General features: G+C 45.3%; 8 protein-coding genes and 3 long non-coding RNA genes across 12 annotated transcripts; 5 read left to right on the plus strand and 6 right to left on the minus strand.

The window, feature by feature from the left end:
- The first annotated feature begins 133 nt into the window (after window positions 1–133).
- LOC136188200 (uncharacterized) lies at window positions 134–2,304 on the plus strand. 2 transcript variants are annotated; one of them, XM_065975931.1, is made up of 6 exons: window positions 134–775; window positions 826–1,101; window positions 1,153–1,207; window positions 1,301–1,797; window positions 1,850–1,985; window positions 2,038–2,304. In XM_065975931.1, exons 1-6 carry the CDS (start codon window positions 319–321, stop codon window positions 2,147–2,149), a joined length of 1,533 nt encoding a protein of 510 aa, XP_065832003.1. In that variant the 5' UTR covers window positions 134–318; the 3' UTR covers window positions 2,150–2,304. The 2 variants fall into 2 exon arrangements, with proteins under 2 accessions (XP_065832003.1, XP_065831997.1); XM_065975925.1 differs by having other exon boundaries at window positions 137–775; window positions 1,153–1,797.
- LOC136188222 (ubiquitin-associated and SH3 domain-containing protein B-like) lies at window positions 2,264–5,090 on the minus strand. The gene is made up of 8 exons (XM_065975950.1): window positions 4,949–5,090; window positions 4,826–4,879; window positions 4,579–4,773; window positions 4,461–4,491; window positions 4,282–4,417; window positions 4,050–4,219; window positions 3,785–3,990; window positions 2,264–3,461 (listed from the first exon to the last, which is right to left on the minus strand). The coding sequence occupies exons 1-8, from the start codon at window positions 5,044–5,046 to the stop codon at window positions 2,450–2,452; spliced, it is 1,902 nt and encodes a 633-aa protein (XP_065832022.1). The 5' UTR covers window positions 5,047–5,090; the 3' UTR covers window positions 2,264–2,449.
- Window positions 5,091–5,269: 179 nt separating this feature from the next.
- LOC136188214 (electron transfer flavoprotein subunit beta-like) lies at window positions 5,270–6,364 on the plus strand. The gene is made up of 6 exons (XM_065975942.1): window positions 5,270–5,341; window positions 5,396–5,482; window positions 5,534–5,605; window positions 5,658–5,879; window positions 5,930–6,088; window positions 6,139–6,364. Exons 1-6 carry the CDS (start codon window positions 5,288–5,290, stop codon window positions 6,307–6,309), a joined length of 765 nt encoding a protein of 254 aa, XP_065832014.1. The 5' UTR covers window positions 5,270–5,287; the 3' UTR covers window positions 6,310–6,364.
- Window positions 6,365–8,723: 2,359 nt separating this feature from the next.
- Window positions 8,724–9,627, minus strand: LOC136184523 (uncharacterized). Its single transcript, XR_010669378.1, has 4 exons — window positions 9,459–9,627; window positions 9,263–9,391; window positions 8,876–9,208; window positions 8,724–8,820 (listed from the first exon to the last, which is right to left on the minus strand). It is a non-coding gene; the product is annotated as an uncharacterized lncRNA (long non-coding RNA).
- Window positions 9,628–10,695: 1,068 nt separating this feature from the next.
- Window positions 10,696–12,938, minus strand: LOC136184424 (uncharacterized). Its single transcript, XM_065971363.1, has 9 exons — window positions 12,569–12,938; window positions 12,240–12,512; window positions 12,121–12,192; window positions 12,017–12,069; window positions 11,750–11,963; window positions 11,588–11,692; window positions 11,431–11,530; window positions 10,874–11,376; window positions 10,696–10,808 (listed from the first exon to the last, which is right to left on the minus strand). Exons 1-5 carry the CDS (start codon window positions 12,669–12,671, stop codon window positions 11,913–11,915), a joined length of 552 nt encoding a protein of 183 aa, XP_065827435.1. The 5' UTR covers window positions 12,672–12,938; the 3' UTR covers window positions 10,696–10,808; window positions 10,874–11,376; window positions 11,431–11,530; window positions 11,588–11,692; window positions 11,750–11,912.
- A 160-nt stretch (window positions 12,939–13,098) lies between these two features.
- On the minus strand, window positions 13,099–15,845 carry LOC136184298 (uncharacterized). Its single transcript, XR_010669338.1, has 4 exons — window positions 15,033–15,845; window positions 14,894–14,973; window positions 14,765–14,831; window positions 13,099–14,703 (listed from the first exon to the last, which is right to left on the minus strand). It is a non-coding gene; the product is annotated as an uncharacterized lncRNA (long non-coding RNA).
- LOC136184291 (uncharacterized) lies at window positions 15,724–16,883 on the plus strand. Its single transcript, XR_010669333.1, has 4 exons — window positions 15,724–15,986; window positions 16,076–16,166; window positions 16,217–16,406; window positions 16,466–16,883. It is a non-coding gene; the product is annotated as an uncharacterized lncRNA (long non-coding RNA).
- Window positions 16,884–17,318: 435 nt separating this feature from the next.
- Window positions 17,319–21,578, minus strand: LOC136184263 (protein Aster-B-like). Its single transcript, XM_065971132.1, has 23 exons — window positions 21,517–21,578; window positions 21,392–21,467; window positions 21,218–21,335; window positions 21,069–21,162; window positions 20,912–21,015; window positions 20,765–20,863; window positions 20,623–20,703; window positions 20,481–20,558; window positions 20,312–20,429; window positions 20,117–20,254; window positions 19,945–20,066; window positions 19,838–19,888; window positions 19,683–19,774; window positions 19,519–19,616; window positions 19,331–19,465; window positions 19,250–19,274; window positions 18,851–18,892; window positions 18,701–18,787; window positions 18,568–18,645; window positions 18,475–18,517; window positions 17,956–18,415; window positions 17,469–17,890; window positions 17,319–17,407 (listed from the first exon to the last, which is right to left on the minus strand). The coding sequence occupies exons 1-21, from the start codon at window positions 21,521–21,523 to the stop codon at window positions 18,317–18,319; spliced, it is 1,785 nt and encodes a 594-aa protein (XP_065827204.1). The 5' UTR covers window positions 21,524–21,578; the 3' UTR covers window positions 17,319–17,407; window positions 17,469–17,890; window positions 17,956–18,316.
- On the plus strand, window positions 17,642–18,383 carry LOC136184272 (cilia- and flagella-associated protein 68-like). Its single transcript, XM_065971144.1, has 3 exons — window positions 17,642–17,882; window positions 17,939–18,026; window positions 18,084–18,383. Exons 1-3 carry the CDS (start codon window positions 17,664–17,666, stop codon window positions 18,200–18,202), a joined length of 426 nt encoding a protein of 141 aa, XP_065827216.1. The 5' UTR covers window positions 17,642–17,663; the 3' UTR covers window positions 18,203–18,383.
- On the plus strand, window positions 21,560–22,360 carry LOC136184283 (transmembrane protein 218-like). Its single transcript, XM_065971154.1, has 3 exons — window positions 21,560–21,770; window positions 21,830–21,926; window positions 21,980–22,360. The coding sequence occupies exons 1-3, from the start codon at window positions 21,679–21,681 to the stop codon at window positions 22,115–22,117; spliced, it is 327 nt and encodes a 108-aa protein (XP_065827226.1). The 5' UTR covers window positions 21,560–21,678; the 3' UTR covers window positions 22,118–22,360.
- On the minus strand, window positions 22,055–23,898 carry LOC136199531 (uncharacterized). The gene is made up of 7 exons (XM_065989746.1): window positions 23,772–23,898; window positions 23,474–23,596; window positions 23,345–23,422; window positions 23,183–23,293; window positions 23,036–23,116; window positions 22,695–22,979; window positions 22,055–22,638 (listed from the first exon to the last, which is right to left on the minus strand). The coding sequence occupies exons 1-7, from the start codon at window positions 23,896–23,898 to the stop codon at window positions 22,262–22,264; spliced, it is 1,182 nt and encodes a 393-aa protein (XP_065845818.1). The 3' UTR covers window positions 22,055–22,261.
- Window positions 23,899–24,854: the final 956 nt, after the last annotated feature.

Below are 24,854 nucleotides of genomic sequence, written 5' to 3' on the forward strand. Positions count from 1 at the left end.
TTGTACACGATTTTGTAACTGTGTATTGAACATAAACACAGGATTGAAGACAATAGAGCATAAAGAACTTGAACTGTTGACCGCTGACAATACATTGATTCAGCATCGTGGGAAATGAGTTGCCAGATCGATAATTTGATCAAGTGAGTCTGACCCGCGATCACTTGCCCGCGATGCTCTGGCAGTGATTAGTACACTCACAAAAAGCTTTGTCACGGTTTCTCCACGTCGTCGCGTGTAGTAATCCTTCTCGGATAGGGGCTGGTGATCTTACTGAAAGCGTTTCTGATTTGCTGTCCTATAATCAAATTAAAGTATATGATGGCGAACGGTGACCTGCTAGCAATGGTCGCTCTGGTCGCGACGTGGTCTGCTGTCTCGGTGGAAAGCAAATTGACCGTGTCACTCAAACCAACCAGTGTTCAATCGCAGCTAAAGCCTATAGCGTACGACGTATTGAATAGTCCCAAAAATCAATACGTTCACGTTGCTTTGAGCGGATCGGCAACTTTGTCCTATGTGTATCAGAGCGGTTCTGCCAAAAGTAGCTTGCGTCTAATGAACTGGTCAATTATGCCCTTCAACAGACCTATTCCAAAAAACGACGCCAGATACAGAGAGACGTGGCACCGTCTTAACGAATCAACGGCCGTGACGACACTTCACCTCACGAAGATCGACGAGACCATTTCGAGACAATCATTCAAAGCTGTTGCTTACGTCATTCCTAGAAGCCTAACTTCTATAAGCGGAATTGTTCACTTCATAAAAGAAAGTACGTCACCAGTGGCAGTCTTGGTTGTGCGTTAGTTCCATTCTGTGCAGAGGCTTATACATTTGCAGCGGTTCAGGAACGTCAGTTGAATGGAAAAATTCGTCTTAAGGCATCTGTGGTTCAGGGAAACCTTCCTGTTTCCTTGACTGTCTGGAATTCTACGTCGAAAAAAGTGCTTAGTCTGATAAAAGTCACAAGCAAGCCCGACGTTTACGTCACGCTGCCAGTGATTGACTCATTGAAGCATAGCAATGAAAGTCAATTCACTTTTGTTGTGGATAACGATGTGCGGATTGACACAATCAAAGTGAACGTTATTCTACGAAGTAGTTATATACTAAGTTGGATAGTCTTGTTAATGATCGTCTTCTGCGCAGATTTTGGTCCTTTGTTGGGGTGCCAAGTCTTTGACTCAATCGACGTCAATTCAACGTTAGTTTACATCGAATGCGGTTTTTATTCCTACCCAATTTCAACTGGTGAACTGACGTGTGCAGGTATTAATTCAAACGTTTTTCGGCTTAGGAAGACAACGAGTCAACAAAATCGCTGGCTTCGTGGCATGTTTCCTGTCTACTTCCAATTTGTGACAGAAAGTGCTAACATTAAAATGTGCGGAAGCATTTTCTTGGATTGCAAGCTAATGGCAAAGAATGGCTGGGAAAGTAAAATTTACCATACAAGATTCAACTTCCGTCTTCCGTGTGAAGACGGACCAACAGCTGTTTCACTTCCCACTTCTGCAACACCTAGTTCGCCACTAACTACCACTGAACCTGTAACGTCTGATATTCCGTCTACTATTGCTCCAAGTGTTTGTACACCTGCTTTGTGTCCAGTGCAAGATAGACCTAATCTGACAACGCCGGCTGTCTCTTACGCCACTTTTGATGGTCAAGATGTCAATGAAAGCGCTGATGTGGCTCTCATTGCATCAGACGCTAGCAATATCACATTGACAGTCGCCTTCAAAGACGGAAGAACGGTCTCTTTTCAGAAACGGATTCAAGTGATTACGGCAGGTAGAGGAAAACTGCTACTGATGTATTACAGTACATACATATCATCGTATAGATGAATCACCAACGGTATCCTGCCAGACTAATCAGACTTATCAGACTGCACTGATAGTCGTTAGCCTCACCTTTTTTGGTCTGACGTGCGCGGTTTCTCTCTATTTCATCTACGTCAGATGCATCACCAAAAAGAAGTAAGGAGACAGAGGAAATACCATTGTAGTATGCCAGAATTCGAATCTGTAGGAATTCTTCTACGCCTCAACCTCAGAGTGACAATAGTCATGCTGTGGTAGAATCTGAATGTATGCATGTCAACCCGTCGTACCTTTCCAGTCAGGGAGCAAGCGTTGCGTAACTCAGTAGGAAAGCTCCTGTAGCTTTCTCGGTCATGCTGTTGCATTAGAGTAGTTTAAACTTTTTGTTTTCCGTATGTCGCTATTTGACTTCATCAATAATTTGATCAATCCGCTGTAGTGCTTGACACGTTGTTTTTCCGGACTGATGCACTGTACAGCAGTCAATGATTGGAAAAAACACAACGCGCAACGCGCACAGCACATCAGTTGCACACATGTAGAAAAAACCAAAGGGATAAAAATGGATAGGAAAAGAAAAAACGAGAGGCCAATTCGGGACTGATCTCACCTCCGCTCCCCTACGTTCTCAAGCTCCGCCAATCGTACCGCGGATTGGGCGCGTGCGTCAACGGCGGAAACGGCGGACACGCAATCTGCCACGTGGCCGCCTCGCCGACGCCGACCTCTTCGGCGTAACACACGCCACAATAGGGAATCTTCTGAACGACCTTCGTCAACTCGGCCGAATTCCTCGGCTCGCCGCCACTCAGCTGACGCGTGCACGCGTCCAACGTGCCCGCGTGACCGACGATGAGAACGAGAGCGCCGGGCGGCGCCGCCTTCAATATATCGCGCACAATCCTACTACTCCTCTTATAGTAATCGACTACTTTCTCCTTGAGATCTAATTGCGATTGCGGATATATCGGCTTATAGTCCATATCGACGCGCAGGCCGGCTGCCGCCAAATCGGGCACGGGCATCCACGACGGCACGAAATTCTGACACCAGGCCATCCACTCGAAAAGTCCCGGTTCGACGCGAATTTGCACGGAAGCGTCGGCGCGCGCTCCCTGAAGAATCGCGTCGGCCGTCTGAACGCAACGAAGTGCCGGCGACGCGTAGATCTGCGTGACGGACGGACAGTGTTCGCGCATCGCTTCGCCGGTCAAATGGGCCTCGTGGACTCCCATTGCCGTTATGGGGCTATCCTTGACGAAGCCGTCCGGACCGCCCTTGCGGACGGGAACGGTTACCGGCATGTTGAGGTTCTTGCGATAGTACGTTCCGTCGCGATCGAACGAATATTGGAGCCACTGGTGACCGAACGTGACGTCGACGCGCTCCGCGTGGCGCACGATGAGCATGGATCGGGGCGCCGACGCGCTCGACGTCTTCTTTGCGCGCTGTTTCTTCGGCACGACTTTGGCGTATTCGGCGCCGACGTCGTGCGAGAAGAGACCCTCCGGCGAGTCGTAGTGGCTGTCTTCGCCGGTCGACGTTCCGCGTTTGCGCGATTCGAAGCGGTTCGACGACGACGTGGGCGTCGTCGCGGCGGAGTCGGAACTGGTGGCAGTTGCCGGCCAAGATCTGGGAATAAATAAATAAATAAATAAATACATGAAATATGTGCTGTACATGCGTTGAGACTAGGCCCTTCTTCAGTATGGTTCAAAATAAGCTACACTATTAGATAAGGAGTAGTTGATATAATCGATTGACTGAGGCCGCCCTTTGGAAGCCAAAAGACGAGGAAAAACGCGTCTCAACAGCAGCCCATCTGAGACCCCATGCAAAATAGCCTATCTGAGACCTTCTCTGTAACAAATCTAAAATCTCTACCCCATAGGGAAAATAATACTTACAGGAAGCGTGTATGGATGTACATGTTTGGCGACTCTGCGCGTGTTTACCTGTGTAAGGTCCAGACGTCCGTTTCTTGGCATCTTTCGATGTAGTTGGCCGGACAAACGCCCGTGACGCCCGTCTCGTGAGATGCCCCCATGACCCAGCCTACGCTTGGGCTCGGCGCGTCCGGATTAACCATGACAAAATCGTCTTCGTTCAACTCCAATTCGTCGTCGCTGCGAGGTGCGTGCGAATACAAAACGCGATATAACTAGAAAAGAGAATAAAAAAATCAAAAAAGATATAATTTTAATTAAAACACGCTATTACTTCTGCTTTTTCCATTCGCGGATCACGCGAATAAAGTCGCAGCTCCCAGCGACTCTGCGTCTTGGGATTGATTTTCTTCGCCATGGCATCCAAAACGGCCTGATGATTAGCGAGAAACTGATAGGCCATAGTCAAGTGCAGCTGCTTCTTATGCGGCTCGATCTTGCAACCTAAATCACACCACCATGACGCATGCATATAAAAAATAAATACATAAACGTTATTATTAAACCGGGAATTTTCTTGGCCGCTTCCGCTGTGAACGAGCTCATGACTTTTCGAAACCAGCCACACGAGCTCTCCTCGACGAACAACCCGATGTAGGAGGCCGACGAAAAGGGCTGCAGTACAATCTCCTTGGGACACTCCTTGGATCCCCTTGACATTCACCCGTGAATTCGCCATTGCAACAAGAGTATACAACGAAAGTGACCAACGCCCACTTGAGTCTACGAAACTAAAAAAAACCAACGCCCCACGTGACGTCGACGAAATCTAAAAATAAACCCACCCCCCGTTTTACGCCCACGCACTCACTTTGAAAAATTGACACAGCGTGACGTGGGGAAATGATTTGTGAGCGCCGTTTCGGCCGCACTGGGCGAGCGACGTGTCCCAGAACTCGCCGAGTTCGGCGCCGAATCGTCCGAGAGGGACCCCGTAGACGACGTAGTCGCGCGGCACCTGCTTGTCCATTTCGGGATCGAAAACGTGATTGAGAATCCTAAACAACGCGTTCGACGATCGATCGATCGATCGCCGAGTCTCGCTATTACCAGTCGGATGCCGCCTGGACGCCCGTGTCACCCGTCGCGGCGAGCGCTTTTTCGCTGGAAGGGACGGGAAAGGACGTGTGTTTGTTGTGTTCGCTCGTCTACGCGCTTTTTTTGCAGGCTTACGCGCGATTCTTTGGGAAGCCCATGCCCTGGAGTATTTCCAGACTGCTCTGCGCTTTCGCTAGAGTCGCCGAACGGGCGAAGGGGGGACGCTGAGCCATGGTCCTCGATCCGTGGGAGAGTCGGCGAAGCGGTGTAACACGCCCATGCGCGTAGCCAATCAGCAGCCACGCAGGTGACGATAAGTGCCCCGTACATGTGTAGGCGAGTTTTCGCGACACGACGCTTCACTTTAATTGCTACCATTTTTCAGACTTCAAAGTTTGAGCTCATTCTCAGCATGCGTAGAAATTTTTTTGGGAATATTTTTTGTCCGGGATTCAGCTGACGTCATCTTCGATCATGGCCGCTCGTGTTCTTGTTGCTTGTAAACGCGTTATCGACTACGCCGTGAAAGTAGATGAACGTTGAAGTCATCAGATCGTCTCTATTCCGCTACGTCTTACTTAGATTCGAGTCAAACCGGATAAAAGTGGCGTAGTTACGGATGGAGTGAAACACAGCATGAATCCATTCGACGAAATAGCCGTAGAAGAGGTAAATATCGTCTCAATACTCTAAACCTGAATAATTTAGGCCTTCTTTTAGGCTATCCGACTAAAAGAAAAGAAGCTCTGCGACGAGATAATTGCTGTTAGCTGTGGCCCAGAAAAATGTCAAGTTGGTTGCACGTAACGTGCGTCAAAAACACTTTCTGATTGATTTTCCTCAGGAAACGTTGAGAACTGCTCTAGCCATGGGCGCAGATAGAGCGATTCACGTCAACATCAAACAGGACGAATACGAAAAGCTGCAACCATTGGCCGTAGCTAAACTATTAGCAAAAGTAGCCGAAAAGGAAAAGGTGAATATGCTCTTCGTGGGAAAGCAAGCGATAGACGACGACAGCAATCAAACCGGACAAATGACGGCAGCTCTTCTCAACTGGGCTCAGGTTAAAATCATTTGATCAATAGTACTGCTAGTAACATATACATTTCTTAGGGTATGTTTGCTTCTGAAGTGAAGCTTTCTGGCGATGACGTCGAAGTGGTGAGGGAAGTGGATGGAGGCTTGGAAACGGTTTCTCTCAAAATGCCTGTCGTGCTCAGCGCTGATCTGAGACTCAATGAACCGCGCTATGCTACCCTGCCAAATATCATGGTAGTGTAAATACAGTTACTAACAGTATTTGTTATAATTGATTACTATAGAAAGCGAAGAAGAAACCTATGGCAAAATTGGCTCCTGACGACTTGGGCGTCGATATCAAGCCTCATTTTGAGGTCTTGTCCGTTGAAGAACCGGCAAGTAGAGAAGCTGGCTCCAAGGTGGAATCAGTTGACGAATTAGTGACAAAACTAAAAGAAAAAGGAGTTTTGTAAGAACGTAGAATGTGAAACAGTATTTCTTTGGTTGAAAAGTTTTCAACACCACGCAGTACTGTAAAGCAAGTTCATACACGCGAGCTCACGCCACCCGCGCCTTTCTCCGGTTAATCTACGCGTGTATTTTTGGCCCATCAAAGAAATACATCAAAGAAAGATAATGCAATATCTTCCGTGAAATCTTTACTTACAACTTCAACGTGGCTAAAAGCGCGACGCAAACACCACTTTCAACTTGTCAATAGTCAGGTGAGCAGGGGACGTGACGTCACAGTGATTTTCACCACGGATTGAGTACTCTAGAGTCCGCGCTTCCATGCACGAAAGGCGTGCTTGACTTTTGTCTACGTGAACAGAGCCGTTTCATTGGTCAATTCTTACTCCGTGTTTCCTGTTTGTCAAGGTGACATGTGATTCTTGCAAAATATATGCACAAACTCTCCACCCTGCACTCATTTCTCTCGATATCGGCGCCCTCCGCTAGTCCGACTGCAAATGGCATCATTTAATGCTTTGATTTTTCTCGCTCTGTTTTTGGCATTAGGTAAGTCAAGTTTGAAGTTAATCGATTCGCTTACATTTCCAATTTAGCCAACGGCCAAACGGAATTCGAATTCGTTCCAGCCAAGTACATAACGCAGCAACTGCAGAGGCCCGAGCCGAATCAGGTGCTGAACTACACAGCCACTCTTTGCGAAGGAGAAGTAGACAAGTGTGATGGTTACACGGCCCTTGTTGAGATCAACCTGCCTTCTAATCTTGACTGGATTCCCACGTCTGGTGTTGTTACTCTCAGAACGTTCAATCCTGCAAACATGACCGGTCCTCTTTGCGAAAATATCGACTCTTCGTCAGGTGCACGAGTCAGACAATGCAGTTTTGTATTCCAAAAAGACATTGGCGACAAAATCCTTTTTGAAGTCCAAGCTAATGAGCAAATGGCATTCAGTTTACATTTGGAATCGAATTTCAGCACAACAGTACTCTTCCTCGAAAGAAAATGCACAGTAGATATGCTCTGAATGATGATAGCAAGCATTCTTCTGTCAAAGCTGACAACTGGTACGTACCAGATCTAGAGCCTATAGTTAGGCTCAATGCACCAGGAACAGTTGAAACAAAAAACAACGCTCGCTTTGTGTTCAGCGTTTGCTCTCGCGGTTCTCAACAACAGTCAATTACCCTTAGTGTTATTGCAACGGACGTAGACAGTGCTTTCAGCACGTATCTGTGCAACTCTGAAAGGTGCCAACCTTTCGATAATGACCCCAATGTCGTTGGCTACGACCTCACCAGTTCTCCTCTCAATGTCGTTATAGCTCAGGTGAACCATTTAATAACTCACCGATTCTCCGTAGCTGGATGCGTCTTTTTGAAGTTGAATGTAGTCGTCAAGTGGAAGACACACACTGGGCTCTGATGGCGGAACAGATGAAACGGAATTGCCTCCTGTACACTCAGCTGATGCAGATCCAAGCCAGGAACTTGAAACAATGACCACAATCAAAAAGGACGACGTCACTTTTGACCTGAAGAAGGCGGCAAGGCCACAGCGAGCATTGGGTTACTAAGAACATACATACGTATGAAAATCGTGGTCCCCTGTACCATTCTCCGAAATTACTTCCGCGTGAAAGAAGCCAAGTAATAGAATAAACAAACGAATCTGCACATCTTAATCGCCTTTTCTCAACGCTTAATTCAGCTAGTTCGCTATGTACATAGGACTCACTATGACTATCAATGGCTCAGGAAACGTACAAGAATTAAGTGAAGAGGCAGCTGCGCACCTGTATGGCACTAATGCAACTCGCGGTCAAATAGAGTAAAGGAATGAATGAATCACTGAATGAATAAACGCCGTTGTGTCGTTCCAATTTTGTCCTACATGCATGTACATGCACGGAATGAGCCAGGTGTGGTCTAATATATATTATCCGCCGCGCTCTAGCTCCACCCATTGGAACCTCCCTTTGGCTGTACCTTTTCCACGCTTCGTACATCAATCCCTTTTTACATTCGTTCATCTCATCGATGACTATTACTTTTGGATTTGTGACGCTGCGTCTGGCAATAGGTATATAAGGTCTGCACAAGCCGGAAGTGGGCGGGATTTCTTTTCTCATGGTCTTTGGATGAGACGATCCCGTCAAGCCAGAATTGAAGCTAAATCATCTCTACGAAGCGAGAGGGAGTCTGCTACAGAGCGAGAAAATTTAATTTCTTGAGTCCTGAGTATTTCCAAGTGGCTTCAGTTCGAATGGTGGTTGTGTAACGGAATAAAAAGGATTTTTGCGGTGTAAGATTATTTTGGAAGATTAGAGCAAACCCGAGCAAGTGGGAACGTAGGCAAGGTGACTTTGGGGATTCATGTTCAAACGAAAAGCGAGCAAACGTTTAAGTAAGGAAGTGGTTGAATGGAAGTATTATACGCGCAAGTAAAGCTAACAATTTCCCCTTTGATTGCCGTTACGTAAGGAGGAGGACGAAACGCCAGCTTTGGTACGACTACAGTCAAATGGAACCTCAGGCACTGTGTATTAGTAGAACATTCCTGCCTTACCTCCCAACGCAAATCGAAACGTTCCGGTCATCACTGTTTCCCTCTGGTCATTGCTGAGTGCCTCGCAAGCGAAGGAAGGCCCTAAGAGAGCGCTACGCACTGCGAAGTTAGTGCCGCCGCTACCGACGCCTTTTGTGTAGAGAACGCTTTTCCTGTCAGTTGTCTGTGTGACATTCAAGATGGCTGGCACAACCACACCCCTGGACAACCAAGCGATGGTCGACCTTTCGTTTGTGGTACAAACGACGATCAGATCACCGTGACCATCTGGAGGAATATAAACGTATCCACCCCGAAATGCCTTCGAAGGATCGTCTATAAACTCGAGAGCGGCTAGAAAGAAAATAGTCCTCATTTCGACAGGCTTTGACTACATATCAGTCCTACCAAATAATACGCTAGGTTTCAGCAGCAACATAGCCATGCACAGAGGCACTGACGAGAGCAGGCACGAGTTGACCATCGTTGATGTGTGATGCCAGTAGCTAACTTTAGGGATACCTCTCTTAGCAACTCCTATAGGAAGAAAGAATTTGTGTCTAAGAATACATGTATTATTATAGTAGACCAAATTTACTTATACCGAATCCACTTAGTCGACATCCGTAGAGTCTGTTCAGAACGGCCCCTTACTAACGCTATTTATACACTGAGCAGAGATATTTCCTGAGTCGCTTGGCGTCCCAATGCATCAGCAAAGTGAATTGTATACTTTCCTGACCAACAGGGGCTCGCATGCTGGATAGGAACTCAAATTGAATAGTGAGACGGTGAGATGCGAAGAAATTCAATACATCGGACGGTGGCGTTACTCGGCGCATTCGCAGGAGCCGTCGACTGACTATTGACAAAGCAGACCAACTGACCATTCCCACCGCAAGGTACATATTCGATTCGCTCGATGCGGACAGTCAATTAACAGGACGCTCTGCGGTTAAATAAACTTATAATTACACAAACGTAATAAACGGTTGACGAGTTGAATCACTCGCGACGCGTTTCCCACTGCATTCAACGCCCACAGACGACACGACATCGGCTCCGAAACGGACGACGCATCGACGACAAGCGTTTACCTCCGTCGTCGAATTCTCGCGCCAGTAGCACTTCCATCGAAAGACGGCGGGCGGCACGGCGACGACGCTATAATTGAACTTCGCCGCCGAGACGTTCGTCGCTTTCGTTTCCATGACAACCGCGACGGACGGCAAGCCGCCGATACGAGGACGCTCTAAAATTAAAAAAATTGCTATTTTCCTCAATCCGCGCGCTGTACTCACGTCCCCGTTTCGATTCGGACCCAACCCGAGCGAAAAACGACGGCTCCCGATCTGTCGACGAGTTGACATCGGTAGGAATAGCCCGTTTTGACGACAATCGAACTGCTGCCGTTGCGAGAGATCGTGTAGTTGACTATAGTTGACGCCCTTCATTTCTCGGCCTATGCGCCGCCCTCGTGCCGTTGTACCACCAGCGGGCCGTTTCCGTGTCCGCGTGACGACATCTAAGGGCGACGACTTCGCCGCGGGGTTCCCGCTTGTGTCAAGCAGAAGGCTTGAGAATCATCTATGAGGTGTGGTGTCCCCTTTTGTGTGCATGCGCGTTCTTACGGTAGAGCAGAGTGCGGATGAAAGAAAGATCGTCTACCGGATCTGAGACTGAAAAGCACCCAAACGCGCGGCCTGGGGAAGTCTAAGGCAAAGAGGTGTAATCATAAAGGACGCATGAGCGCATGCATTGAAAGCGTCAAAGAAAAATGCGGCAGGTGTTTGCGCGTATTGAGCGTAAAAAGCCTCAGAGTCTGAGGCAGCCCATAAAAATGCATAAGGCAGTAATAAAAAGCACACAAATTCAAAATAATTATTTACATCAATAAAATAAATAAATAAATATTACTTCTTGCTATGGTCCGTCCCATCCACTGACGTTTGTTCTAAAAGAAGTGCTATTATTAATACTTTAATACCTTGTTCTGCGTACTATTCAAAACTTTCTTACCAAGATATTCTCCTTCCCTTAGCTGCCGTCATTGCCAATGCCACCATGATGCCACTGCCCCCTTGTCCTGGTCGTCGTTGCCGTCGCAGTCGTCATCGCCGTCAATCTCATTCGAACTTCCGGCTTGCCAATTTTGACAATTGAAAACCCAGAAAAAACAAAAAAATCATTATAGACAGAGTAACAAGGGAAAAATGTATAGTAATATTTATAGTAACGTAGGGCCAATTTTAAAAAATCATATAATTTAATTAATCTAGTAATTTAATTAACTCCGTGGACTCTAGCTTCTCTATCCTCTGTCTAACTGCCTTTCTACCTATCTATCCTACCCTAGTGGTTCCTATAGCTTCCTATCTACCTAGCTTGATCTCCCTTTAAATTTCTTTAATTAAATTATTAATATTTATTTTTGGCCCTTACGTTATAGCTTAATTTAATTTAAACAGATCGCACCTGAAATTTTTGATGGCGTCAAATTTTCTCTCTTCCTTGATTTTCAACTAGGAGAAAACGATTATATAGTATATGTCAAAGCTCATCCCAATAACAGGTACTTGCAAAATCAAGGAAGACAGCCTTTCAGCCATCTCCGTGATTGATTTTCGTCCATCTTCTTGATCCTTGAAACGATGATTCATGGGGGCATATGGGCAACTAAGATAATATTATTTAATTAATAAGAGTGAGAAAGAGTAGGTTATTTTTTCTTACCTGGCAATGACGGCATCTGTCACGATATATTTTGACGTGACCTGAAGAGGAAGGCTTCCCACCATTGCAGTCCCATTTGTTTGCGGGGACTGAAACGACGTCCTACTGTATATGCAAAAATACATCCGGTTAGCCAAAAGGTAAAATTATATTAGCACTTACTTTATGTCTTCGAAAACAGCGAACGAAAATGGCCAGAACTAAAATTTAGCAATTGCTCGTCTGGATTTTCAAGCAAACCGGCCCTTGACTTCAACTGGCCGTTTCAAGCAAACCGGCCCTTTGACTTTAACTGGCCGTTACCCAATAGGCCTGGCTTGCTCGATCACCACAGAGCGCTTCTTGCCAGGCTCTCTGTCATACGCAAACTCTTTATCTAGGGGTAAACAGCATGTCAGAGTCGTAAAAACTATTTACTTATGCACTAACCGGGATTTGCTGTATGACAGCGTCGACAGCCATCAGTGGGCTCAAGAACCACACTATGGAAAATTTAATTAAATATTAATACGGGTAGATATTTTTATATTTACCTGATGGCTGTTGCACAAAATATTTTCTTCGTCGCCTTCTCGTCGTCGTCCACGTCAACTTCACTTGAAAATCTAAAGCACTAATAAATTAATGTGTTAAGAGTCGATTTAATGATTACCCAATGACGGCGGTTGCACGAAGTTCTTTGTCTTCGTCCTGGAGTCGTCGTCCGTGCCGAGCTTCTCCTCAGCCCCGTACCCAGGCTCTAGTCTTTGTTCCGTAAAGGAGACTGACCCTGGACACGGGGCTAAGATTCCCTTTGTCCCGTTGTAGTCGTCTACGCCGATCTTCGGCTTAGCCCCGTACCCAAGCTCTGTCTTTGTTCCGTAAAGGAGACAGAGCCTGCGTACGGGGCTAATTAAGACCCTCTGAGGTCGTAGCCCTTCACACTCTATGAAAAACCATTTGTGTCCCCAAAACGACCGGAATAGACCAGGAAGTGCTTACCGGTTTGTGTTGAAGAGCTGCCAGCTAGTTTCCACCGGGAAATTAAAAAACACCGCACCGCGATGCCGGGAAAGGGATCGATAGGGCTGATACCGTGGATCATAGCGAAGAACTACCAGTTCCCACCGGGGAACAGAAAACGAACCGCATTTTACCGTGACGTGGGTAGAAACCGCCCGAAAAGAGAAGCCGGGAAAGGGAATTGGCGTACCGACACCGGGAAAAAAGAAAATGCACTAAAGTACCGTGCCTCCGAAACCACGTGGAGCAAACCCACTACATTGGACTCCCACCGGGGAGACAACACCGTACCACCCACTGCGCCCTTGTACCCCACTAATTAATTAATTAATTAATTAGAATGCATTTGTACCCTGTTAATAATTAATTAATTACCGCAGTAAATACTTAATTAAAGAACCCGTATACCTACCTACTAGAACTATGAGAAATTACATTGCTAACATCTTGACCCCCACCCTCACCCCACTCCCCTTCCTCCTCCCTTTCCCTCCCGTTTTGATCCCAATTAATTACTTTTTTACTCTCCCTTATTTCCAAACGACAACACGCAACAAACACACTGTCACAACACAGTACAAATAGACACAAGCTAGTTAATTAAACTACTTCTCTAAAAGACGGATTAGCTTTGTGGCATAATTAAAATAATTTAAACCTAGAGTACCTCACAATCCTTTGACCTAAATGAAAACCTAGTACATTACTTTCCTATTCTAAAACCTAGTACATTACGGCCCTACTCTAAACCTAGTACATTATTTTTCTAAAAGACGGATTAGCCACGTGGTTTAAACGATTAAAATCTAGAGTACCTCGTACATCCATTGACCTAAATACTGGAAATGAAACCTAGTACATTACGGTTCTACTCTAAACCTAGTACATTACATTCCTGAAAGACGGATTAGTCACGTGGTTTAAACGATTAAAACCTGGAGTACCTTGTAAATCCATTGAAACAAATACTAAAAATGGAAACCTAGTACATTACTCTAAAACCTAGTACATACTTTCTAAAACACGGGTTAGTCACGTGGTTTAAACAATTAACACCTAGAGTACCTCCTAAATCCATTGACCTAAATAGTGGAAACCTGTATATTACGTCCTAATCTAAACCTAGTATATTACTTTTCTAAAAGACGGATTAGGCACAATTTAGACCTAAAATTCGGATTAGATACGTAATTTAGACCTAAAAGACGGATTAGCTACGTGGTTTAATTAAAAACCTAGAGTACCTCAAATCCATTGACCTAAAATATGGATTAGGCACGTGGTTTAAATAGTTAAAACCTAGAGTACCTAGGAAATCCATTGACCTAAAATATGGATTACGTATGTGGTTTAAATAATTAAAACCTAGAGTACCTAGGAAATCCATTGACCTAGATAATTATCCTATAATCTACAATCAACCTAGATTACCTCAGAAATCCACTGAGAAAATGGTCTAATGTGGGTGGCGGCTGCCAGCTACTTGTTAGGGGTCAGGCCTAACTACACTATAACCTATCTCCTGCTCTCTCACCTTAGAGCAAATTGGAAAACGCCCTACCTACTGACAGCCGCCCTAAACCTTAAATGCAAGGGATGCGTGGACCCGTGCATGACTATCGTAGTTATGCATACGCAAAGGTAAGCTGCGCGCCGGCGCAGATCAATAATGCAGTCCCCACTACATTCTCTGCCACGCACATAATTGTTTGATTTCGATTATTGATTAGCTGTATTTAATTTTTGATTTTTGATATTAATATTATCTACAAACTATTTCACGGAGGCGTACATGCGCGCGGGGTCAAATATATATGCGTACATGTGGTAAGAGTGTGAGGATTAAGCATCATGCTGTTAACCGCCGCCGTCAGGCACACGAGCGCCCTCCCGCCCCCTGTGCGCTACGACTCGGGCCCTCCGACAGCGGCAACGTGCAATTCGCTTAGACATGCGTCGTGGACAGAGAACCCCGCCCTTACGTGTACGCCTACACCACAGGGGCCCGTAGCTACGAAGAAGAACCTGAAGCGACGAGTCTTCTCCTTGCTACCTCTTCGTCTCCATCGACTTCGTCCACTTCCGCTTCGGCTGCTGGGCCCAGTCTTTGACAGCTGTCGGAAGAAGAGAATAATAATTAGATTTGACACCTTCGGTCGCGATGTATCTACTTACGAACGACGAGCGACGAGTGAAGCGGTGTCCGTCCGTCGCGAGTCGATCGTCCGCACAGCGCTACGACCTATACGCACAAAAAACACGTTAGTCGACTGGATGGATCTAAACGCGACGCGAACGACTTACCGACGCGCGTGCCACGCGGCGCCGTTCTTTCTTCTCCTTCGCCGGGGCGCAGTCCTTCGCGAAGGACTGCATGGGATTCGCTGCAAGAGAGAAAGCGCACAATTAGCTCGGTTAGTTACCGAAATCTAGCTTCACTTACCGGTCGGCTCCGCTATCCCTTCCCTTGATTGTGGGGCTTCGGAGGCCCGCCTCGCGGCGGTAAGCCTCTTCTCGGCTGCCCCGCGAAGGAAAAAAGCTGCGTGGCGCCGATCTGCGCGGAACAGACCAGACCGTCCGTCCCGTTCTGCGCTTCAGCCGAGAATGACGCACAGATTGAGAGGTCGATGTTTATGAGCGAATCCGAGATGGTGCGAATTCGCGTGGACAGCATCTTCCGGAGTGTGTACCACTCACGTGATGGCGAATCGTCATCTCCTCGGTCTGCATCCGCTGCAATCGAACAGCGTTCGTCGATAGAGAGTTCGCTATCGTCGATTCTCGAGCCGCGAGACCGCGTTTCGTCGGTTCTCGGACCCAGACGAGATCGCAGACGCGCTTATCACAATTTAGCGGAAATTAGATCGTGCGAACATTTGACGTGTGAAAACTAATTGGCGAGCTGGCGTGCTCGCGCGCTCACTCGTACGCGGCATCCACGCGATCGCCGCTTTGCGATCGCGCGTCGCAGTGCATTCGAATCAAAATCGCGCGTCGCGCGCGTATAGAGAACGCTATCTTTCGTTCGTACGTGGCCGCACCGACAGATGTCGACGCGTGCCACGTCCAACAAAGTAATCAGACCATATAAGGAAGTGTGAAATCGTGGTGTAGGCCAAACTGCTGCACGTGAACTCGCGAGTGTGAAGTCGCGTGAGCCGTGAGCGGTCTGCGTGTTCTCGCTTTTCTAAAACGAGGGAATTCTACTCCCAAATAGGTCTAAAGCGCTATGGGAAACATTTTTGACCAATGCAACAACGCGATTCTCAAGAATGAGCCGAAGACCTCGAGTCACGTGTTTTTTTAGCGCACGGTAACACTATTCTGCATTTGATTCGTCCGAAAATCGTGCAAATTTGGATCAACTAACACCGCGACATGAATCGAGAACTACTAGGTACGAGTTTGGTAAAGTAAAGTCGAGATGGGGCCTCGTTCGAGGAACTCGTCACAAAATCAAAGCCAAACGCTCTTCTCGTTCTCTAGACTCATTCAATCATCTTAAAACAACAGCACATTCAATTCGGGGTCAGCAGGAACTGTCTCATCCGACGTAGAATGCAAAACGCTTCGAGAAGTAATATCGTGATACGCATCCCCACTCTAGAAACTAAAGAGCGGTTCTAGCAACGCCACGGAGAGTACGTCCTGCTCTCGGTAGGTATATATTGAGCGGAGTCGCGGCAGTTTTTCGGTACCCTTCAAGTTCAGTGGCCTATCAGCACAATGACGAGACTCTTGCTCTTCTATTCGATTGCCGTCGCCTTAATCATCAGTCCCCTCTTCTCCGGATGGTCCCAATCGAATGCAGTGGAACGTACGAAAACTATTGAGATGGCAGATCGTCAGTGCAGGCTAAAATGTCGTCTTTTTTAGATGAAGAACAGACAAAAATTGTGTATTCATCGAGAGTGGCTTGGAATTCGTTTCATTATTTATTACAGACATAGCAATTTTCGTGTTCAATACAAAGTCTTGACGGCGGCGTCTTCCTCCTCACTTCGTATTTCCTATTCTCAACAATGTGCCAGGCTCAAAAAGTACCTTTTTTGGTTTATTGTCCAGATGGCTTCACAGGGAAGCCGACTACATCGACATGAATTTGGACCTGAATCCGTCTCAAGATACCAAAACGGCTTGTATCCAATTATATAGCATCGAAGTGCAACAAATTTCCTCTTAAAATCAAGATTCAATACACAAGCGAGCAAGTTGATTATCTAACGCCAACGGACACCTGTAGTATTAATTCTAGCGAAAGTAATTCGACTTCTGTTTGGAAATATTAATTAATTAATTAATTAATTGTATCAAGCAGAGAGATACACGGCAAATTGCAATTTCAACGACAAAGACAGCTGCGGTTATCATAACAACTTGTGCAGCCTAGTTCCCTGGAAATTTAATGAGTATGCTCGCATCAAAATATTGCCCATATTACTCCCCAGCATTGCTTTGATTGGCTTGTATGGACAACGTGCTGTAAAATCGAAAATTCGCAAGAGATTGTGATGCACCACTTCCGCTCATGCCAGGGGGAAACGTCTTCGTGCTAATAGCTGGGTGGGGAGGCGTGCCTACTAACACTTTTGAGTTTGGCGCTCGAATTTCAACAATAGCTCCTTGATTGGTCGACGTTTCACGCTGTCAAAACAGTATGTGTAGTTTTTTTTCTTTTCTTTTTCTACATTCAAACATTATTTCAATGTGATTGTGATTGTGCACGTGCCTAGTCGGTTTTTGAAATGTCGTGTTTGGGCGAGATATTTGTTGTGTTTGTCATCGTCTCAGACAGATTTGAGATTGAATTAATCGCTTCTACAGTACAGTGGGGTCAAAAATTTTAATTAGGCAGCCCTTCTTCCGTTTTCTTATGTACCTAAACAGTGAGTTGCATCCCCTCCGTACTGTACAGATGCCGCTACTGCATCGACAAAATTCTCAACGCATGTAACTAAGTAATAGGTACATTTTGAAGAGGAATCCAACGGTTTGCTGGTGCTGTATACAATTCGAGCCTCCAGATTCCACGTGATTGATAGTGCGCTAGAATCGTCATGGAAACGACGTTGTGATGTCTGCGTCGTCGAATCGCTTGGCTTTCTGCAGCGAGCTGCGCGCGTCCGGTCACGGCGAAGTGTGGGATCACACGGACGAGAAGAAATTTGACCAATTCGGCTGGCGAACGACGACGAGCGAAAGTGCCTACAAATCGTCGACTCTCATCGGAAATTGGTGCGAGGAAAGTTTCGACGATAAACGGGTAACGTCACCAAAGCCCCTACCATCTCAGGTACAAAACTGCAACGAAAAAAAGTGACGTAGTGCAAACCGACAATCATTACATAGTATAATCATTATTTTACCTCAACGTATGGGAAATCGTACGGGATTGCAAAGCCAAGTGGCGAAACAGCAGCATTGCAACACCGTGAAGGTACAGTAGCAAGATCAATATAGTATCTCCTGTGGATTGATTTTCTGTACATATTAGACACACGACCATGTGCTTTTCCTGGGCATCAGCCACAGTTTGATTTGCCAGCACTCAAAGCCGCGTACACAGGCTATAGAACAACGTCAAGTGCAGCCTACACAAAACCAACAAAATAGAAATCGATTAATGAGAAAAGGAAGACCTTATCTAGTAGTAGCTTCCAACTTTTCCTATCCCTATCTAGAGTAGTACTATCTGACTAAAGGTTCTAAGGTTCTACGGTACTGTAGCTAATTTGTTTGCTTCGCGCTATCAATTGTACTCTCTTCAGAAAATTGATCCGTTAGTGAATGTATCTCTTTCTGCACGGCTTCCAGAGATCCTTTGATCTACGTACAACAGATAGACTGATGAGGACTACACCCATAGTTTCCTTCACCTACTGTACCTCAGATAGAAGGTTGACTGAAAGAGACACGATAGCCTTCCATCTAAATAATCAATAGACAATCAGTTCCTTTCTTATATATACTGTTCATGCCTTTCTAATTCAACGCTGTAAAACTGTTGCTGTTTCTTCAAAACGTCAACTAACTTTTGTCTTGAGCCTTCAATAGATCTAAGAGACGAGAGCGTATTACTAGTACTAGGAAGAGAAGCATTCTTTGACGTACTTCATTGTCGTAAGTGGGTCGAGAACGTGTCGATAAGAAAAGAATCGATAGTAGAGAAACGCGTTAAACGCAATGAGGCATACGAGACTAATACGCACGAATCGGATAAATCATAATCACTCATTTACGGACAGCGTGATATTATGATACCTCAGCAAAATCAGCATCCAAATGAATCGATTAGGCGAGCAACTAAAGAGAAAATAGCGCATGGGTAATTGGAGCCTTAGTATAAAGAGACACCGGTAAACATGCTCAAAGGATCTGTTAATTAATACGTTACCAAAATTATAAATATATACTGCGAAGGCCGTTCTTTGTCCGAGTGCATAAAAATAACGAAAGGGCACCCTTTGGCTTCTATTGAGAATAAAGACAAGAAGGCGCCCTTTCCCTTCTATATAGAAAACAAGACAAAAGGGCGCCTATTGCCGTCTATAGCCGCCCTTCGCTTGACTCAATGAGTACTACATACTCGGACGGAGAACCGGTCGTCGCAGTATTTTATTTCCACTAACGCTATCTACGTATTAATCGTTTTGTCCTCGCCTTTCTGATTGCGTCGAGCCTTCCACTACAAAAGAAAAAGCTTCACCTGACCTAACTTCTCTATTTCCTCATTGACGCTACCTGATGCTGCCCTGGATGGAGGCCGTCTCGCTGGTCTAAACGACATGGCGTTGGATCTCCTTCTTCCTGCTTTGACCGTAATTCGTCTCGGTGACGGCTGGCCAACCTGACGCTTGACTTCATCAAGGTTTTCCTCTAATAAAACAGAAAAAAAATAGTGACAGATAGGCGTGGGTCCAAGCACTTACTTAGTATCTTGCACTGATTTTGCGTTCCTTTGATGGCACTCTTTTCTATGGCTCCCTTAATGAAAACCGACTTTCTGAATTTCACTTCCGAACAAACCCTATAGTACAAAGGCAAACCTGTCACTTCTAATGCAGTCTACTCTCCCTCTCCCCTGCAAACGTACCTCAAAACAGATGCCTGCGAACTAATTTGCCATATGCAATATTGCACAAAAACGTAGAAACTGTCAGCAAACGGTATATTCTTATTATTAGCCTACAGGTCATGGGAACATAATCTGTATACAAACGCCAATCTCAGACCCATTTCAACCTGTACCTCAGCTTCAATGTTATAATACAAGCCGGGTTGCGAATCCTCAATCAACGTCTTAAAACCCCGCACATTCTTAAAAGATTTGTACAAGGTCTATATACTTTTCCTACCTGCGTTTCGACAATGTCAACCGACTTCGGTCCAAAGGTGGCATGTAAAGGAAGAGTATAAGAAAATTCTCTCACGGAGACGGAGGTATCTTCATTCGATTCCCACTGTCCCCAGTTAAGATCTATTGACATACATAGTCAATAGCAAAGGTACATAAAAACTCGTGCTGACTTGTCGCTTTTCTCTGTTCCATATGACGTTCAGAAAAGGGCGACTTCGTGAAAATCATGGTGTACAAACGTTCGGCAGTGAATGGGAATTCTTCGCAGAGAAACTCTCGACCGATCGGATCTGGCACAGGACCGTCGTCTTAAACCCATCGTTATTATTATTAGTATTGATAGGAGCAGGCTTTTTTTTTGATACATTGTCGTTCTTCGCGTATTCGACTGGTAGTGCCACTAACGCCTGCCTCGTCGATTCCTTTCGGTTTGGTCTCTGCTTTGTAATGTGGCAATTCAATTAATTCAAATTCTTCGCCATCCTAATACGAAGCCGTAAATCAATGATTGACTACCTATTTTAAAAATCTAGCCTTCTCTGCTGGCTCATCTACTGAATCGTCTCTCCACGTTTGCTTGGCGTACTGTAGCAAATCTTGAGCTGACATTGGCTTCAAAAACAAAAAAAACAAATCAAGAAAAAATATTCCAACAACAAAAATTCACAATTATCACCATTTCCAGCAAGACGTTTTGCCACACTTTGAACATGACGTGAAACGAAGCGTCACGAGATATAAACGACGAAAAGCCATACTAAAAAAAATCAATCAATAAATTAATTAACAAACAAAATTCTTTCCAAATCTTCGCCCACCTTAGCGCTGTCTCCAGCGTGTATCTCAATAGCGTTGGGAAACACCAACGCCGTCTTGGCCTTGTGAATGGCCGTAACGTCACTACATCTAATTACCAACTAAAAATAAATAATTAGTAATAGCGTTCGTAGTCGAAGACTTCTCACTTTAGTCTCGTAGCCAAAAACGTTGGAAAAGAAATAAAACGACTCGGCTGTGATGTACATGCGTCCGTGCAATAAAATGTCTTTCTGGATGGCGCAGGAGTAGTCTGTCAAAAAAAGCCGTTTGCCTCTTTAGGTTTAAAAATGTGGGCGTGGTCACCGTCAATTAGAATTTCGCTCTCGGGTACGCCGTGAAAAAGTGCGTGAAAATCGTGATTCTTCTTCTTGTAGCTCGGCTGCAATTTTAGAATGGCCTAGCGCGGAAATGCGACTCGCGTCTTTCGTTTCTTTTCTCTCGCGCGTACAAACCTGATTGATGGAATTTGGCAGCGGATTGGGAGCTCCGCCTCCTTTCGACGGCGTTTCGAGCGATCGTCCCTTTCGCATGGTCGCGCTCTTTCCCGGACTCTCGACGCCGGTCTGGCCGCTTCGGAAAACGCCTCTCGTCGCGTCTCGCGTCTCGCGTACGATCGTTGCGCTTACTTTAGCGATCGAATGCGTCGTCGGTTCGTTTCCGGCGTTTCTGGCGAGATTTCCTCGGTCGGCGTCGCCTCGGCTTCTAAGTAGAGTCATTCGAGAAGCGATTGGGATCGCTGCGAGACACTCGCCGGCCATTTCTCGAACAAAGGAGAGCGTCTGCTGTCGTCACGTAGCGTCGCACGTAGCGCGCGTACACTGGTTGTAAACATTCGCGAATTCACGAAATCTAGTTTCTGCAGGCGTTATTTATCTCCGAAGGGGACTTTTGGAAGGCGGCCTTTATAAGAATTATGATCGTCGGCACAGGGATTATCATTCTGTCCGTTTCTTGGGGTGCTGCCATCATTTTCTCGTGTCTTTTTGCCAAATCAGACTCCCTAAGGTTCTTTGTGATTATTATTCACAATTTTACGATTCTATTTTTTCTCGTTTTGGTCGTAGAAAGCTGATTCCAGCCGTTCTGGGTGTGGCGCTGCTTCTCACTCTAATACTTCTTCTTATTCCGCGAGAATCGAGTGCAGATTCTGCCGATTCCAGCGTAAGAATAGAGAAAAATAGGCATGACATTAAAAGAAATTAATAATTATTCAGGAGTACGACACAACCGTGATTGGTCGCACGGCGTTGCTGATACTCGAATCTGTGTCTCTAGTGGGGGGGCTAGTGGCCATATTTGTATTATACTGTATGGAACAGATACAAGGCAATCACAAAGATAAAGATATGTAAAATAATGAAGTCAAGAAGAAGGACGCCATCTATTGTAAAAACCAGTACATTAGCTAATACAGAGAAAGTCACTCTATACACCCATACTTGTATTATGGGAAGGGGGAGCCCTCGCTGGAAGTAGTTAAGACATTTTGCTACAAGTCAGGCATTGGCAGAATAACGTGATTCCAAGAAGTAACTGACAACTTGCCAAGTTCCTTGTTCCACTTCAATGACGCCGTTCTTCACGTCAGATAGCACTGCTTCTACCGCACTCATTTTTTGGTTAAATGTTGTTTGATTTTTCGTCAATTGAGCCTCTATTTTCATTAGACGCTTCTTGAGGTCTTCAATAGGCTGCCTCCATTCATCTTTCAGGATCTTCCTAAGTTCTTCTCTTTCAAGCCCCTCAGCACCTTTGCTTTCTGTTGAAACAGCCACGTCCACTTTCTTAGGTACAGTGTCTAATTTAGCTTCAACAGCTTTATCTTGGCTTATCCTAGGCAAGAATTGTGCGGATTTTCTGCTAGAAGATTGTACTGCAAAGAAGCAGATCAGGCAAGGCATAATCTAGACTTAATTTATTAATCATTACCAGAACGGACTTTCCTTGCTGCCCTTCTCTTAACTTCCTTCTCAACAGCAGTTCTTATCATAATTTGGGGATCATTGCAGACGTCAAGCAGTTGATTGATGGCAGTATCATCGTTTAGGTTCTTATCTTTTGCCCAAGCATCAAGAATCGGTGATAGCGTATCATATTCGTCTCGCAAATCGGACGTGGTTCTTCCTAATAGAAGTGATCCAATGCGTAGGAAATTTATAGACTTTGACATTCCCAAGTCAGAAACAACTGCAATGTAATCACTGAGAACACCACCTAGGTATAAAACAGAGCGTCTATCTGATATGACAAGATGACTATAATCCACCTACAACGTATAACGTCAGGAGCTGCTACCACTTTTGAAAAATTAGCATCTGGCGGAGCAGCAGAGGCGAATTTTAGACCTTTATCTTAAACGCAATTTTATACAAGCAGCGTGTTAATAATAATAATAACTAAAGACAGATAGATTGAACCTGTTTGCCTTATAGTTGAAGCTGCAGCTTTGTGTGGCTCATTTATGAAAAGCAGGTCAATTGCTGAACAATATGGCAAGCCTCTAATTGGTGTCAGAGAACGATGCCACACTGGATCACATTCGTTTTTCAAAGTTCTTACCAAAATAAAGATCAACTTACCGGCAACTGTATAAATGGCCCATAGGATCTCACTCAATAGCAACAACATCACTCTGATTGAACTTAGAAAATTTCCCCCTATACAGCAATCTTAAAAATTCTCATGGCTCAACGTTTCACACGCTGCACCTTGCAATGCAAACCAAAAGGCCCAAATCGGAAGACCAGTCCAAAATATATGAATACAGCGTTGCTGATAACTGTCTTTACTTTCCGCACCACACACTTTAAAAATGAAAATGCACAGCATGTCTAGCATTAATTAATTAATTAAACCAACTAAAATTATTTGTTTTAGTTGACTTACAATACCACATATACACAAAGTATGAACTCAGGATGAATTTAGTGCATTTAATCCAAATGGGATCTACAAAAAAGCAAACGTGCAATTTCATACTACAGTAGGCCATAACTCGCAACTTACCGCCAATAGATACGAACGGACTCCTAACGCTTTTACTAAACACGCACATGTACTCGCCGATTGAATCCTTCTTCATATGACCGTGGCTGTAAATCCTCTCTTCATAAGGACGACCATTGCGCCACATTGCAACTCTTCTGTGGACGTTGAGCATGGGCATGAGCACGAAAGAATGACATTCCCTTTCTGTTCTGGGTTTAATGTTATTTTGGGCGGAAAGACAGAGACGGGGCAATCGCCGGTGGAGGCTTGAATCTTCGTCTCTCGAGAGGCTTCGAAAAGGAGAATTGGAGCGAAGGTGTACTTAACACCACGATCCTTACGTGGAGGATAGAAGTACGCGGAGTAGAAGCCTGCGACGAAGAGGGGAACAGAAACTAAAAAAAATCACTGGTCCCATCACGGTAGCCCGGGCACTCATGTGATAGACTTTAATGACTTATTTCGAACGCGAGAAAAGTTTCTTCGTCGAAACAACTTACGTAGCAAGTTAAATGTACGAGAAAGACTTCGTTTAGCAAGTTTTTAGAAAATCGGGGCTCCAATGGGGAAAACCCGTCGTTTCGAAGCATAACTTCATTCAATTCGCTCCAACATAACTCAGGTCAGTATGAACAAAGACTGCGAAGCAGTGTGACTTACTACGAGCGAAGCAGAACCCTTTTGGGAGGTTCGTCGCCGTAGGTAGTTGACCTTCAGCCGTTCGCTGTCTTCGCACCTAAGGAAGACGTCAATCCACTCCCTTAGCTCAGCCCACAAAGTAACATACTACTGCAACGAAACTTGCAGCGACGCGTAAGCGTCGATTCGAGCCTAGAATCCATGAAATAGAGGAGACATTCGAATCGAGGCTTCGCCGTGTCCATGCAGTGTCCAATCTCGTGGCATGTAGGCTATTGTTGGTGTTGTTTCTGTGTGTTTGTTGGCCCTTTAAATTGGGCACTGCTCCCTTGTGCGAGTGATTCAAAGATATATTAATATATATAATATATACTAGTAACTGGAGCCCTTCGTCAATTTCTCATATACAAGGCAATCCACAAAGATAAAAAATGTGTAAAACAACGAAGAGGACGCCATATC

The sequence above is a fragment of the Oscarella lobularis genome, chromosome 1 (assembly GCF_947507565.1).
Source record: "Oscarella lobularis chromosome 1, ooOscLobu1.1, whole genome shotgun sequence".
In the NCBI taxonomy this organism is placed as follows: Eukaryota; Metazoa; Porifera; class Homoscleromorpha; order Homosclerophorida; family Oscarellidae; genus Oscarella; species Oscarella lobularis.

Bases quoted from the DNA above. Each gene is read 5' to 3' on its own strand.
- LOC136199531 (XM_065989746.1), bottom strand. From the start codon at position 23,898: ATGTGGCGCAATGGTCGTCCTTATGAAGAGAGGATTTACAGCCACGGT. The intron at 23,294-23,344 runs GTAAGTTGATCT...AATGTGATCCAG, and splicing joins GGCCATTTATACAGTTGCCG to TGTGGCATCGTTCTCTGACA. The intron at 23,117-23,182 runs GTTCAATCTATC...ATTGCGTTTAAG, and splicing joins TTCAACTATAAGGCAAACAG to ATAAAGGTCTAAAATTCGCC.
- LOC136184283 (XM_065971154.1), top strand. From the start codon at position 21,679: ATGATCGTCGGCACAGGGATTATCATTCTGTCCGTTTCTTGGGGTGCT. The intron at 21,771-21,829 runs GTTCTTTGTGAT...TTTTGGTCGTAG, and splicing joins GCCAAATCAGACTCCCTAAG to AAAGCTGATTCCAGCCGTTC. The intron at 21,927-21,979 runs GTAAGAATAGAG...ATAATTATTCAG, and splicing joins CAGATTCTGCCGATTCCAGC to GAGTACGACACAACCGTGAT.
- LOC136188214 (XM_065975942.1), top strand. From the start codon at position 5,288: ATGGCCGCTCGTGTTCTTGTTGCTTGTAAACGCGTTATCGACTACGCC. The intron at 5,606-5,657 runs GTTGGTTGCACG...GATTTTCCTCAG, and splicing joins GTGGCCCAGAAAAATGTCAA to GAAACGTTGAGAACTGCTCT. The intron at 6,089-6,138 runs GTAGTGTAAATA...TGATTACTATAG, and splicing joins CTACCCTGCCAAATATCATG to AAAGCGAAGAAGAAACCTAT.
- LOC136188222 (XM_065975950.1), bottom strand. From the start codon at position 5,046: ATGGCTCAGCGTCCCCCCTTCGCCCGTTCGGCGACTCTAGCGAAAGCG. The intron at 4,492-4,578 runs GTGGGCGTAAAA...CGTAGACTCAAG, and splicing joins CAATTTTTCAAAGTGAGTGC to TGGGCGTTGGTCACTTTCGT. The intron at 4,220-4,281 runs GTTTAATAATAA...GGTGTGATTTAG, and splicing joins AGCGGCCAAGAAAATTCCCG to GTTGCAAGATCGAGCCGCAT.
- LOC136184272 (XM_065971144.1), top strand. From the start codon at position 17,664: ATGTCTGCGTCGTCGAATCGCTTGGCTTTCTGCAGCGAGCTGCGCGCG. The intron at 17,883-17,938 runs GTACAAAACTGC...ATCATTACATAG, and splicing joins CAAAGCCCCTACCATCTCAG to TATAATCATTATTTTACCTC. The intron at 18,027-18,083 runs GTACAGTAGCAA...TGTACATATTAG, and splicing joins AGCATTGCAACACCGTGAAG to ACACACGACCATGTGCTTTT.
- LOC136188200 (XM_065975925.1), top strand. From the start codon at position 319: ATGATGGCGAACGGTGACCTGCTAGCAATGGTCGCTCTGGTCGCGACG. The intron at 776-825 runs GTACGTCACCAG...CATTCTGTGCAG, and splicing joins TGTTCACTTCATAAAAGAAA to AGGCTTATACATTTGCAGCG. The intron at 1,798-1,849 runs GTAGAGGAAAAC...ATCATCGTATAG, and splicing joins GATTCAAGTGATTACGGCAG to ATGAATCACCAACGGTATCC.
- LOC136184263 (XM_065971132.1), bottom strand. The intron at 20,704-20,764 runs GTGGGCGAAGAT...GATTTTTTTTAG, and splicing joins ACGCTGGAGACAGCGCTAAG to TATGGCTTTTCGTCGTTTAT. The intron at 19,466-19,518 runs GTAAGTGCTTGG...CTGTTTTATTAG, and splicing joins AAATCAGTGCAAGATACTAA to AGGAAAACCTTGATGAAGTC.
- LOC136184424 (XM_065971363.1), bottom strand. From the start codon at position 12,671: ATGATCCACGGTATCAGCCCTATCGATCCCTTTCCCGGCATCGCGGTG. The intron at 12,513-12,568 runs GTAAGCACTTCC...GGTTTTTCATAG, and splicing joins CAGCTCTTCAACACAAACCG to AGTGTGAAGGGCTACGACCT. The intron at 12,070-12,120 runs GTAAATATAAAA...AATTTTCCATAG, and splicing joins TTTTGTGCAACAGCCATCAG to TGTGGTTCTTGAGCCCACTG.